The sequence below is a fragment of the Microcaecilia unicolor genome, unplaced genomic scaffold (assembly GCF_901765095.1).
Source record: "Microcaecilia unicolor unplaced genomic scaffold, aMicUni1.1, whole genome shotgun sequence".
In the NCBI taxonomy this organism is placed as follows: Eukaryota; Metazoa; Chordata; class Amphibia; order Gymnophiona; family Siphonopidae; genus Microcaecilia; species Microcaecilia unicolor.
The window spans coordinates 109,052-124,299 of NW_021963223.1; the positions used below are offsets into that span (position 1 = coordinate 109,052).

At 44.1% G+C, this 15,248-nt stretch overlaps 1 protein-coding gene across 1 annotated transcript in view; it reads right to left on the bottom strand.

The window, feature by feature from the left end:
- LOC115459085 (E3 ubiquitin-protein ligase DCST1-like) overlaps window positions 1–8,855 on the bottom strand; it is a 40,914-nt gene extending 32,059 nt beyond the window's left edge. Inside the window, exons 1-3 of the mRNA XM_030188952.1 lie at window positions 8,402–8,855; window positions 8,140–8,257; window positions 6,178–6,247 (exon numbers count right to left, since the gene is read on the bottom strand). Of these exons, the coding sequence (XP_030044812.1) occupies window positions 6,178–6,247; window positions 8,140–8,257; window positions 8,402–8,855 (642 nt within the window). The remainder of the gene's footprint in view (window positions 1–6,177; window positions 6,248–8,139; window positions 8,258–8,401) is intronic.
- Between the last annotated feature and the right edge of the window lie 6,393 nt (window positions 8,856–15,248).

A 15,248-nucleotide genomic window follows, 5' to 3' on the forward strand; every position in this document is an offset into this window, starting at 1 on the left:
GAGGAGCAAGAAGAGGCATTGTAAGGTGGGAATGGTTGGCATTAGGGGAGGGGGGGCCTACCTGGACCATCAGGAACCACGTTCAGGTAGGCATAGGGATTGAGGATTTTGGAGAGTTGGGAGAGAGAAGGGGGAGGGGAAGGGGGATGAGGGAAGGATAGTATGGGGGGGAGGGATCCAAAAGGGGTTGTTACATGTTGTGTTACACAAGGTTCGGACGCATAACTTGTTGTCTATGATTGTTCACACACCACAGATGAGTTGGTAACTTTGAACTAAGTGCTAGCTTAAAGACTGACATATAAAAGGATGGGATGGGGATATAATGGTAAAACAGAGGAGGACGTCCTGAGGTACTGTGTTCGTAGCGAGCATATCCTCATTAGGAGTTGGCATTGAGCACCATTAGACTGTGGCATCTGTACTTTTGGGAATGTCTTAAATAAAATTGTTGAATTACAACATGGACGGGGGGGGGGGGAGGGGGGGATAAAAAGTTAAAAGTTTGATGACAGATGGTAGCAAGTGACTTACCTGGATATATTTGTATATTTGAGTTTCTGTATGAAAAGTGTTTTTCCTTTTTGCTACGTCATCAATAAAAAAAATGTTGAAATATAAAAGAACAGGCAAACTAGACATACCTTGGGCCCAAAGGGATGGAAGATATGCCTAAATACAGCTCAGCCCCACACAGAAAACATGTCATCATTACTTATGAATACTGCGTCAGCTCATATAGGTGTCCTCAACCACCTATAGTTCCTTTTCAAAACTATATATGGGTTACTACTACTACTATTAAACATTTCTATAGTGCTACTAGACTTACGCAGCGCTGTACACTTGAACATGAAAAGACAGTCCCTGCTCAACAGAGCTTACAATCTAAATTGGACAGACGAACAGACAGCTAGGGGTGGGGAAATTGCAGTGGTAAGGGTGATAAGTGAGGGTGTTGAGTAAGAGAGTCATGGTTAGGAGTCGAAAGCAGTAGCAAAGAGGTGGGCTTTAAGCCTAGACTTGAAGACAGCCAGAGACTGAGCCTGACGTATTGGCTCAGGGAGTCTATTCCAGGCATAAGGAGCAGCGAGATAGAAGGAACGGAGCCGGGAGTTAGCAGTGGGGGAGAAGGGGGACGACAGGAGACATTTACCCAGCGAACATTTACCTCCACTGTTGCTACTATATGAGATTCTACATGGAATGTTGCTATTCCACTAGCAACATTCCATGTAGAAGTCGGCCCTTGCAGATCACCAATGTGGCCGCGAAGGCTTCTGCTTCTGCGAGTCTGACGTCCTGCACATACGTGCAGGACGTCAGACTCACAGAAACAGAAGCCTGCGCAGCCTTCTACATGGAATGTTGCTAGTGGAATAGCAACATTCCATGTAGAATCTCCAATAGTAGCAACACTCCATGTAGAAGTCGGCCCTTGCAGATCACCAATCTAAATTGGACAGACGAACAGACAGCTAGGGGTGGGGAAATTGCAGTGGTAGGGGTGATAAGTGAGGGTGTTGAGTAAGAGAGTCATGGTTAGGAGTCGAAAGCAGTAGCAAAGAGGTGGGCTTTAAGCCTAGACTTGAAGACAGCCAGAGACTGAGCCTGACGTATTGGCTCAGGGAGTCTATTCCAGGCATAGGGAGCAGCGAGATAGAAGGAACGAAGCCGGGAGTTAGCAGTGGGGGAGAAGGGGGACGACAGGAGACATTTACCCAGCGAACATTTACCTCCACTGTTGCTACTATATGAGATTCTACATGGAATGTTGCTATTCCACTAGCAACATTCCATGTAGAAGTCGGCCCTTGCAGATCACCAATGTGGCCGCGAAGGCTTCTGCTTCTGCGAGTCTGACGTTCTGCACATATGTGCAGGACGTCAGACTCACAGAAACAGAAGCCTGCGCAGCCTTCTACATGGAATGTTGCTAGTGGAATAGCAACATTCCATGTAGAATCTCCAATAGTAGCAACACTCCATGTAGAAGTCGGCCCTTGCAGATCACCAATCTAAATTGGACAGACGAACAGACAGCTAGGGGTGGGGAAATTGCAGTGCTAGGGGTGATAAGTGAGGGTGTTGAGTAAGAGAGTCATGGTTAGGAGTCGAAAGCAGTAGCAAAGAGGTGGGCTTTAAGCCTAGACTTGAAGACAGCTAGAGACTGAGCCTGATTATAACCCAGATTATATGCAACCTTTAATTAATCTAGCCTTACGTAACACTCTTCCTGGTCCCAGAGACTATTTAACTCTCCAAATGGTTTATAAATCAATTTTCACGGCAGGGTTCCCTTACCAATGTACCAGATGGTGGAACTCCTTCCTGAAACTAGTCAGATGGGAGCATAATTATTTGAAATTCCAGAAATCCTTAAAAACTTTTTCTTTTTAAGACATTTTTTACTGATGACGCCCCCCATAAGGAAGAATTCTAATGCAAAGTGTCCATTTCCATTCTTTTTCACTTTATAATGCTATTCTTTCAAATTATCACATTCTATTTAATCATTGTTTAATTCAATCCTATATCTTTTATACTGATGTATACACTGACTAGTTTGTATTGTTAATTTAATAATCTCTTAGCCACGTTGAACCCGATTTGAGTGGGAAAATGTGGGATATAAATGAAATAAATAAATAAATCACCAGCTCTTGGCTCCTCGTTTCTACCTTATAAATGGAACCACAAAATTAACAATTAAATTAAAACAACTTTGGCTGTGGCCCTCTTATTTTAGCCTTCTCGTACAACTATTTTAGCCCTATTGGTGTATGGTAATTCTTTGTACTTACGGGTGGCAGCAAAGTACACTTCTAAGGTTCAGCTGGCTTAAAATTCCGCAGCCAGATTAGATTATGTTTCTGTTAAGAGAGTTGCGTTGGCTGCCAGTTCAGGCTAGGATTTCGTTTAAAGTGCTTTGCTTGCTGTTTAAAATATTAAATGGTGTTTGTGCAGAGACTCTAGCTCTAGCAATTAAGGTTCTACGGGGTATGTTTACTAAAGTGCGTTAGCGTTTTTAACGTGCCTGTAAATTTAAGGTGTGTTAAACGCCAACGTACCTATACATTTCTATGGCACGTTAGCATTTAACGAGCATAAACCACGTACGCATGCTAAAAACGCTAACACGCTCATAGCACCACTTAGTAAACATAGGGGTAATGTTACTTCCACCTCTTGGACCTGTAACTATCTTGTTTTGACTTTTCCTTCTGAAAAGAATGTTAGATTCAAGGCTGTTTTTTCGCATTCTTTTTGTTTCCTAGCTGTTCGCCTTTGGAACAGTCTTTCTGCTGAGATCCGTCAACTGAAAAATTATTTTCTTTTTTGTAAGACTTTAAAGACTCACTTGTTTCTTTGATGTGTTTTCCTACTGCTTATTAAGTTTGTTTTCTTTTTTTTGTTGTTGTTATTTCTAGGATTGTATCAGTTTTATTTGCCTTGTTTCTCGCCTTGAATCTCATATGAGGGAGTTGGCAGGTAGCTTCATTAACTGCACTATGGGTTTGCTTCCCCTCCACCCCTCAAGTTTTCAAGCCTCCATCAGCCTGCTGGTTTCTTTAACAGTCAAAGCAAACTCCTTCACCTAAAGACACAAGAACCAGAGTGCATGCTGGGACCTGCAGGATGGGTAGATAGGAAGGTGCTTGCTGGGGTTGGTTGAGGAATGCTTTATTTTTTTATTTGTTACACTTGTATCCCACATTTTCCCACCTATTTGCAGGCTCAATGTGGCTTACATAGTACAGTAGAGGCGATCGCCAATATCAGTATGAACAAATACAGAGTGAGGTTGTGGTAAAGTTCATGCGTGACAGAGAGATTTAGGAATCATGAGGAGGAAGCGTTAATTTATGTCCAGTACGAGCTTTGGTTTTGTTGTGTTGCAGAATTGACGCATTTAAGTTGGGTCGTTTGGGTATGCCTTTTTGAACAGGTGATAGTAGTTTCCGGAAGTTTAGATGGTCATATGTTGTTTTCACGGCGTTTGGTAGTGTGTTCCATAGTTGTGTGCTTATATAAGAGAAGCTGGATGCATAGGTTGATTTGTATTTGAGTCCTTTGCAGCTTGGATAGCGGAGATTTAGGTATGTTCGTGTTGATCGTGATGTGTTTCTGATTGGGATGTCTATGAGGTCTGTCATGTATCCCGGGGCTTCAGCGTTGATGATTTTGTGAACGCGGGTGCAGATTTTGAACACAATACATTCTTTGATTGGGAGCCAGTGTAGTTTTTCTCATAAGGGTTTTGTACTTTTGAATCTCGTTTTTCCATATATTATTATTTATTATTATTTGTTGGCTTACATAATGCCGTAATGGCGATCGCCATTCCGGAATGAGAAATACAAAGTGGTATTACATTAAGTTCATAAATGATAGAGTAAATTATAGAGTAACTTAGATAATCAGTTCATTTCCGGCGTGAGAAATATGGTGGCTGTGCATTAACGTTCATTGGTGACAGAGTGACTAAAGCAGTCAGGTATAGAGAGTTCCGTTTTGGCTGGTACAGGAAGAGTTTCGTTGTCTGGTATTTAGGATGGATCATTGTGGTATGTCTTTTTGAACAGGTTCGTTTTTAGTAGTTTTCGGAAGATTGTTAGGTCGTGCATTGTTTTTATGGCGTTTGGTAGTGCATTCCATAGTTGCGTGCTAATGTAGGAGAAGCTGGATGCATATGTTGATTTATATTTAAGTCCTTTGCAAGGAGATTCAAGAATGTGCGTGCTGATCTTTTTGGGTTCCTGGATGGTAAGTCTATGAGGTCTGACATGTATACCGGGGCCTCACCATGAATGATTTTATGGACCAAGGCACAGATTTTGAATGCAATGCGTTCTTTTAGTGGGAGCCAGTGTAGTTTTCCTCTTAGGGGTTTGGCGCTTTCGTATTTCGCTTTTCCAAATATGAGTCTTGCTGCTGTGTTTTGGGCAGTTTGGAGTTTCTTAATGATTTGTTATTTGCATCCAGCATAGATGGCATTACAGTAGTCTAGGTGGCTTAGCACCACTGACTGTACCAGGCTGCGGAATATTTCCCTTGGGAAGAAAGGTTTTAGTCTTTTGAGTTTCCACATTGAATGGAACATTTTCTTTGTTGTATTTTTTGCGTGGCTTTCTAGTGTGAGGTTTTGGTCGATTGTAACTCCGAGAATTTTCAGACTGTCCGAGACAGAGGGAGGGTGTAGTCTGGGGTGTTTATTGTGGTGGGTTTGTATGTGTTATATTGTGATGAGAGGATGAGACATTGTGTTTTTTCTGCGTTGAGCTTTAGTTGGAAAGCATCCACCCATGAGTTCATGATGTTCAAGCTGAGTATGATTTCTTTGGTGATTTCTTTTAGGTCATGTCTGTAAGGGATGTATAACGTGACATTGTCTGCGTATATGAAAGGGTTAAGGCCTTGATTGGATAAGGACTTGGCTAGTGGGATCATCATTAGGTTGAAAAAGAGCGGTGAAAGTGGTGATCCTTGAGGTACTCCACAGTCTGTTTTCCATGGTGATGATATGTTCGAGTTTGATTTCAGGGGTTCTGGGTGAGGTTCTTAGGGGTTCTGGGTGGATGCAATTTGATGCAGAGACTAACGCACTAGTGTCCACACACCTGTGGGGGGTTCAAATGGATTCATAATATTGTGAGAGGTCCAATGTTCTTCTTTGCCTAGGGCTCACCAAAGGTTTACTTCTGCCCAGCTTCTAGGGTAGGGTAGGGTTGCACTAGAATAAAAGGTCAACAGCAGGTGAAAGTAGTGTTGGCAACAGAGACATTTGCAGGAAGGGAGGCATGTAAGGGACATCTAGACTTGAAGTAGCCCTGCATATTTATTCACTATCATGACTGTGTGGAAAATGACCTCTACTGAGCTCAGTTTGCCTGGAGTAGGACCATTAAGAAACCAGAAATGAACATGCATTTTGTGTGCTCTGTTTTTAACTACAAGCTTCCATTATTTTCCTTCTTCCTCTCCCTGTCTTCAGGACTTTATTGCAGGCAGTGTTACCAGCATTTAGGAAATATCTGTGCCATCTGCATGGCCCCCCTGACATTTGAGAACAACCAGCAAGATGAGGTGTAAGTTCCTTTTCCAATACTGCTTTTATAATCCCATTGACATGATAAAACAGCTGAGATACTCGCTCAGATCTTGAGCTTTCCTTACCTCTGAAATATTGGACAGTCCATCATTGCAATGATTTTCTTGACTGACAATCTCTTCATCACTTTCACACCTTAAATGTGAACAACTATATCATCAGTTCACAAGTTTATTCTTTTTGGGGTGGGATTCGCGCTGTAATTTTGACATGAAGTGGAGAGAAGCAGTGACACCTTCCACTCTGTTCATTCCTTTCATGGCTTCATTTGCAGAGACTCCAGCGATGAGGAAAAAGTACGGCTGTGGGTCAGTGCTATGAAGGCCATGGCGGTGGAGGAGACAGCTAAAAGGAAAAGAATGAGGAAGCTTCTGAAAAAACACGTCAAGGAAGCCATGCAGAGAAGAGGTGTGCACAGAAACTTCCCACCAGAGCTACTGGAGAAAGCTGGGCTATTGAGCAAAGAGGGCTTGGAGGCCAGTGAAGAGAAAAGTACGACTAGTGGATCTGAATTGAGAGCGTCAGAATCAGAATCAAAGGACAGGTGAGAGAGAGGTTATAAATGCAAGAGAAGCAGGAATGAAGTAAGGAATGCAACATGTATGGAGTGGAAGAATAGCCTAATGCCTGGAGCGGCAGGCTGAGAACCAGGAAAGCCACGATTCAAATCCTGCTTCTCCTACTGATTCTCCTCTGCCAGCAGAGAGGTGTGGTAGCCGTGTTAGTCCACTCTTAAAGGTTATTTTGTTTGATTCCTCTGCCAGTGAAATACCCATTGTATCTGAAATGTAACATACCTCATGTTTGAGTTTGGAAAGCTGAGTAATCAGATCTGAAAAGGGACCCTTAACATTCATGCGCCTTTGCTACTCAGTTCAGGCTTTTCACTATGTAAACTATGCCGACTGGGCTGGGAAGAGATATTCAGCAGCAATTTATTTATTTACCGGTCAATATTCAGCTCCTGCCCACTTAACTTGCTTAGAATCATTGGGCTCTCATTTGCAAATATTTGGTATACTGCATTCAGAGACCATCATGGCAGTTAATTGGAGAGCGCTGCTGAGTATCTGCTTGGACCACCACTGGCACTCTCTGGTTAGTGCCAGGGCACTCCAGGGGCACAGTTGGTTTAAGCCAGGCGTTATCTCTACACCGCTGCTATTAAACAGAGGTATCCAATAGCTATCCAATGTAGGACACCAATATGGCTGTCCACTGAATAACAGCAGTACCCAAGTAACTCCTGAATATTCAGTGCCCAGAGCTGGATGGGGCCAGTACCGAATATCCAGTTCTAATTTTACCGGCAGCAGCCAGCATTTAAAAACTGACCACCTTCAGTTGAATATTGACCCCTAAGATCCCAACTATAGGAACTGAGCCCTATCACATTTTCAACGGAATCAATGTAGGAGCCTAAACTCTTTGACCTCCCGGCCTCTTAGGGCCCTGTGGATTTTGTCGATGGTTTCCCACTACCATCAACTCAACCAGCCTCTCTGAACAGTAGTATCATTATTTACATGCATGCAGACTATGTAGTAGGGTAGGGATTCCTTTAAACAAGTAGGGTCCTTCAAGGGAAGTAGTGACATGTGTATGTGGCAAAGGATCCTCTTTATACCAACCTCAGGTCTTCACTCCCATTCTGTACCCAATTGGTATCAGGTACCAGCTGGAAAAAGCTGAATGACTTACAACATGATATGAGAATGCTTCCAATAATTCTGTTCATCATTCCACTCAGGTTAACTAAATCTTGTTCTTTTTGACTCTGTTTAAAGTGATCTGGATTACAGCTATCAGGATAAGACAGAGCCCAGCGAGGGGGAAATGCCAGAACATGACTCAGAGAAGTTACTCCAGAGAAAGTATGAGAGTGACCTTGTGCCCATACGGCAGCTTAGGAAAATCTTCCTCACAAAAGGGAAAGGTACAGTGGGCCAACAACCAGATGATGCAGACCTAGCAAGTCTGACTTCTCCTGTACCAACTTACACGGTGCCTTTAGAATTAGCACATACGGCTTTTCCTGAGCCAACTCACTGGGTGCCTTCAGAACCAATTCACCCAACGTTTCCAAAACCAACTCGGTCAGTGCCTCCAGAACCAACTCGCCCAGCTTTTCATGGATCAACTCACCTGGCTCCTCCAGAGGCAACTCACCAAACTTTTCCTAAACCAACTCAGCTGGCGCCTCCAGAGCCAACTCGTCCAACTTTTCCTAAACCAACTCGGCCGGCGCCTCCAGAACCAGCACATCTGGCTTTTTCTAGACCAACTTACCCAGCTCCTCCCACATCAGCACGTCTATATTTGCCTTGGTCAACTCGTCCAGCATCTCCAGAACCAGCACACCTGGATTTTTCTTGGCCAACTCGCCCAGCACCTCCACAGCCATCACATCTGGATTATCCTTGGCCAACTCGCCCAGCACCTCCAGAGCCAGCACATCTGGATTATCCTTGGCCAACTCGCCCAGCACCTCCAGATCCATCACATCTGGATTATCCTTGGCCAACTCGCCCAGCACCTCCAGAGCCAGCACATCTGGATTATCCTTGGCCAACTCGCCCAGCACCTCCAGAGCCAGCACATCTGGATTATCCTTGGCCAACTCGCCCAGCACCTCCAGAGCCAGCACATCACAATTTTCCTGACTCAAATCGCCCAGCACCTCCAGAACAAGCAAATCTGGATTTTCCTGACTCAATTTACCTGGATCTTCCAAAATCAGCATATCTGGCTTCTCCTAAATGAACACATTCAGCTTTTCCACAATCGGCACGTTTAGTTTTTCCTGAATCAATTCATCTGGCAATTCCAGAACCAGCACACTCCGCTCTTCCAAAATCAGCACATCTGGTTTCTCCTAAATCAACACATACAGCTCTTCCAGACAGGGCTGTGAAGTCAGTACTTCAAACCATTGACTCCAACTTCTATTAGGCTTTAAACTCTCTGTTCTGGATCTATGTTACTGATAAATATAACTTATATTTACCAGTACTTTAGATCCAGGATAGATAGATAGATAGATAGATAGATAGATAGATAGATAGATAGATAGATTTACTATATATTATAATGTAAGTTTTTATTTTGAAGCTGGAATTGGAATCATTACATTTATATCCTCTGACTCCACCCAAAATTGCTTCCAACTTCATAGCCCTGCTTCCAGAACTACACCTTGCTTTTCCTAAAACATGTCTGGCCCATCCAAGACCTGCATGGTCAAATCATCTAGAACCAGTAAGCCCTGAATCAACACACTCGGCTCTTCCAAAACCAGCACAGTCAGATCATCTAAAACCACCATGCTCTGAATCAGCATGCCCAGCTCTTCCAAAACCAGAATGCTTAATATCTTCAGAACCAGCATTCTCATCCTTTACTGGAAGCATATGTACCTTTCAAACACCATACAAGGCTCCAGCCAACCCTAACAAGACTAAGAAATAACCAATCGCCCTGAAGACATCAGCAGGCTACAGACTATTGGTTTTGAGGTCCAAGATATTTTCTGTGTTGTAATATTGTTGCTGATGGTTCTTAGGAAAAGTAATTTGGTGAACATCTCCTAGGGAAGGTGATAGCACCAAACCATGCACCATAGAGAATTGGAAACATGAGCGCTCACTTACTCCAGGCAATAAGAAGAACGTAAAAACTCGGCAGTCACCTTTGATTTGACTGCAAGTTCTCATCAGTGGTATCTGCCTGGGGTAGTAATGTTATAGTACAATGTAAACCACAAGAGCACACAGCAAAACCCATCATCAAGTTATCCTCTTCCATATAAACATCTCCACAACAAGGTTATTTAAATAAAGTGTAAGAAATTCTGAGGAGGGGCATGATCTGATTTTTGTTTTGGTGTAATTCTCTTCCAGGATGCTATGGGCTTTTCGCCGTCATTTTAAAGGTGGCTTCCATGTGCTACAGATGCAGTGGTTAACATTTTTATCAATCAGAAGAGCCTGGGCTGCTCATGGAAGCATCAGAAAACCTTTTTCCTTACCACACAACCCCATCTCACCACATCTACATAAAAATCTGTTTAACGTCTAAGAGAGGCAAGCAAAGAGCTTCCTATCGGCAGTATTACCAATGTGGACTTGTATCACATTTACAAGAAAAAGTATTTCATTTAAGCTTTAATTTCATACACGTTTGCTCAGGTTGCTGGACAGAGACATCAATAGTAGCACCTTGAGAACTGCCATCTTGAATACACCCTGAATAAGTCATAACAGGCCTTAGAAATGGTAAAACTGTAGCACACCTTTACAGTAGATAAGTCATCCAGTTTGCCTAAGTCCAAATCACTGAATCCAAACCCTGCAAACAGTCTGCCCAGTTATTCCACTCCATTCTGCCAAGGATTCATACCAGATACCAATCACACAGTGTCTGCACCAGTCTGCCCAGTTATTCCAGTCCATACTACAGGGATTCATACCAGCCACCCATTGCTCCTTAACCACAATAGGATTTGACAGGATTCCGGGTAGATAATTACACTCAGTTCACCCTCTGTACCCTTTCCCCTGCTCATCTCTAATAAGACAGCTCAGTATGGACTTTAGATCAATTTTATCTGTGTACAGCCAACATTTATCCATACAAAGCGGGCTGGGATATGGACTGGACTGCCCAGCATCAGAGACAGGTTGCTGGGCTCAGTGGAGCTCTGGTCTGACCCAGCATGGGACATCCAATGCTCTTATGTTCCTGAAATTCAGGCACTTCAACTTGGAAGACATCAAATTCGTAGGAGACACAACAGAGCTCTCAACTCGGTGAAATCTGACTTCTTTTATTCTTTGTAACCAACCTTCATTAAAAAAGCAACACAAAATGCAATACAGCTATTTTAAATTATTAGGGTTTTTCCACATCGGTGTAGCAGTTCAAGTAGGAGAGATTTCAAGTACACCATAAGGCACTTTAAAGCCAGCCCAACTCAAAATGGAAATTGCTGCCATGTGAGCACCAGCTTTTCCTCCGGTGGTGGCCCGAGAGCTGTGGAGAAAGCCTCCAGATGCCATGGGCTAAGAGGACAGAGGTATCCAACCCTCACCGTTCTCCTGCTCCACACTGAAGGCAACTGCAGTTCTCCAATCAGCTTAACCAGTCTCAGCCCTTCCCCTCCTGAAGCCCCCACTGGCCATCTATCTCACTTACACAAACAGAAATACATACATGTGAAGAGGTATTACATAAAACATGAGCTGTTTTGAATTCCTCCTAATGGAGACCAGAGACTGGACAGAGCCCTAGGCTAAAGGTGTCAGACTGTAGACCCAGCATTCCAGTTTCAGCAGGGAACCATCAAGTCATTTTACTGTTTGTAGAAAAGCTTGGTTACTGATGGCTCATGCTCCAGCGTGAGCTAGGATTCATTCATTTTCAGCGACAGATGTGGCATGTCATGTGGGAACTAGGGCTTGATGCTCAAGGAGTGCTACGTGTTCTTAAATGTTCAATGACCCAGAAAGACGGAAGCATAGAAAGCACTTCTTCCCCCCCACCCCCACCCCCTGCTGCCAGGAAATGGCCCTTGGGGGATCTGTGTCTATCCCCATCCACTTGCCTTCAGACCCGGCTTTTTAAAAATTTGATATCTTACAATTCCATCTGGGAAACAACAGAAACTAAAGGAAGCACACTGCAATACCTCTACACACAGGCCAAACACTTCTGAAACTATTACAAAGAAATTGCAAATCACGTTGAAAGAAAATCAACAGTAAGATTTAAAACCCAGGCCTCATAGGAGAGAGATCTTCAAGTTTCTTTACACTTTTACATACATACATTATTAAAGGAAACACATTTTAAGTCCCACGCTGGAGTGATTACTCCTTTAGAAGATCTATGCACTATTGGCGACACAGAGTTTTACATATGACGGTCACCTGTGCACACACCACAGTTCAAAAGTTAAAGGTCAGAGTCATCCCCTGTGAAAATCAATCCTGCTTGCTCGCAATTTCAAATGCTTTATTTAAGGCTCTTGCTATCATGCCCTCTTGAGCTGATTTTCATGCAACGTTGCTGTCTTTTTAGCGACATCACTGTCTCTGTGACGTCAGTGACTGAAGTCATAAGCAAGGGATTACGATGCCACTGGCAGGACAAAGAGTCAAATTCTAAGGCACTAAACAGCAAATTAAGGCCACAGGTTCCAGACAGCATTTGGTCCTCAGTCAGCTGCAGCAGACGTGAAGATGGGGGGCTGTGAAGATCACCAGAAGTTCAACTCCCTTCCCTCTGCTGATAGAATCCTTGTCCAGAAGAGGTGTGAATGGATTAGAACATTCAGGTGGTTCTGCCCTGATCTCGCCACCTATTTATGGCTCCAAGAACAGCCTGAGAATTAATCTGGCAAAGCAGCCACATTATACATAAGGTGGAAGCTGAGATCTAAGCCCTGTTCCCTGACGTTTCAGTAGTATGAAAGGAAGATCAGCTTTGACTGTTGAGTTCAAGTGAAAAGTTGGGGAGTAGGAAGGGGATATTTGACTGTAATATTAACTAGGATTGTGCACCACTGCAATGGCTGAAGGTTCCTGCCACTAAAAAGGGTGGAGTTATGCATCTAGAATGCAGAGATTCAAAAGGAGCAGCATACAGGGGGGTCACTTTTACCAATGGGCAAAAGGGGCAGCTGTCCCAGGTCCCTACATAAAAGGAGGTCCAGCTGCCTAGTTGCCCTTAGACAAAATGAGCAAGTCATAGATGGGCACCGGATCCCTGGATTCCCTCCTTCCCTCCACTGTCTGCTGCTGCCATGCGGCCAGGTCCACAACAGCTATAAACACAGCATTAGTGACAGACATGTCAAAGGGGGCGGGAGGGACCAGCAGGTCCTTTGCAAGCACATGGGCTCCAACCATTCACTGCATTTCTCACTGATAATGCAATTACTGCTGCTGTAGGCCTGACGGCATGGCAGCAGTGGGTGGTGCAGCTGCAGAACAGAGGAGATAGCTTTGAAGGGAAATGCTTGGGGGGGGGGAAGAGGAGGTAACATTGGATGCTAGGGCACATAGGGAGAGGCAAAGCAGTCATGGAACAAAACAGTGCTCTGCACAAGAGCTGTTTTTCTCCTCTTTTGGGCTTGTGTGCCCTTCTTGTCTCCCCCCCCCCCCCCCTTGGAGACAGCCTCGGGGACAGGCAGCACAGACAAAATGATATAGGGTTTGCATCAAAGGCCTCAGAAATCAGACTTGTGAGCCTTAATGTAGACATCCTAGGAGACAATATACTACAGCTTCAAATCAGAGGCAGCGAAATGGAGTGGGTCACTGCGGCCATGGCCCTGACACTGCATCAGCTGTTAGAGAGCTTGGGGACAGGGCCCAGTCAATTCCAAAAGCTGTTCTGCTGATCTGACTCTAATATCTGAAAGGTATAAATAATGTAGAAGCAGAAAGGAAATTCTTGAAGCCATGAGATCAGGCTACAAGGAGTAACAGCAGAAAATATTTCTTCATGGAAAGGGCAGTAGATGAATTAACAATATCCCAGTTGCCATAATGGAAGCCAAAGCAACTTGGAATAAAGAGAGAGAAAGGCGCAAAAGTAATGTAATGGGATCTCTGAAGAGAAATGAGAGATAAGACAGGCTCGTGTTCTGTGGTGCCTTGGGACAGAATGAAGGCTAGGGCTTTTCAGCTTGGAGAAGAGACGGCTGAGGGGAGACAAAATAATGAGTGGAACAGGTGGATGTGAAGCGTCTGTTCACGCTTTCCAAAAATACTAGGACTAGGGGGCATGCGATGAAACTACAGTGTAGTAAATTTAAAACAAATCGGAGAAAATTTTTCTTCACCCAACGTGTAATTAAACTCTGGAATTCGTTGCCGGAGAACGTGGTGAAGGTGGTTAGCTTGGCAGAGTTTAAAAGGGGGTTAGACGGTTTCCTAAAGGACAAGTCCTAAATGGACTTGGGAAAAATCCACAATTCCAGGAATAACATGTATAGAATGTTTGTACGTTTGGGAAGCTTGCCGGGTGCCTTGGCCTGGATTGGCCGCTGTCATGGACAGGGTGCTGCTGGGCTCGATGGACCGACCCTTGGTCTTTTCCCAGTGTGGCATTACTTATGTACTTATGAAGCACGATCAGCCATGCAAAAATACAGTGCAGACACTAGAGGGCGCCCTCTCACCAGTTTTCCGAATATTGGTGCCAATCTCCACTTCTGGACCCAAAGTGGATGAAAAGGGAATCACTCATTGCTCCTTCTAAAGGAGCCTCATTCAGATCGCTGAGAACGTTCTCCCAGGTAAGAGCTCCTAGGTGAGTGAATAATAGTGCAGACAGGGTATCCTTGGGTAGTTCTTAGTGCAAACTCTGCAAACTTTTCAATTGTACTGGTCATAGTGAACTTTCAGGGCACTTGCTGCCCCCAAGCAGAGTGGCTGACCATTGAATCTCTGCTCCTTCCAAGACCCTCCCATGGGAATTTCAATACTGACCCCCACGAAAAGGCACAGGTCCCTATATGGAATCCCATAATGCCCAAGGCCCAGGATCCTCTGCAAAACCCGTATCACCCAAATTCAAATTCATTATTGCTTTTGTCCTGCCCAACATAGAACTCTATCATATATATAAATGTATATATTTCTCTCTATACATCTTTATCTCTATTTTACATACACAATATATATTAATTGATATATTCAATAAAAATACCCTCTTTAAATGTCATAAGCTGCCCTAGGAGACTGCCATGATTCTGCAGTTGCTGCCATTTTTCCTTTGAAACAGATCCTGTCCTTTCTCCCATCCTTCCTGAAGAAGAGACATTTCTTTCATTACAGGGGAACAGAACCTAAAAATGATCCCTCCTGCCCCCAAACATACATCTTCTCAGGACAGAGAGTGCGACATATCCCATACTGCAAAAGCTGATGTACTGCTCCCCAGGTAGGATGGGAGAAGTGGAGCTCTTCTCCAGCGCTGCTGACAGCTGGATACAGCAGTGACATGCCAGAAAAACAGTCAAGCAGGGCAGCAGGAGTCCTTTGCTCTGTGGTAGAAGCAGAATCAAAGTGCTGAACTGGGTCCTGGAGCTCGGAGTGCCGGTCAGACGAGGGGCAATGCCATGACAGCC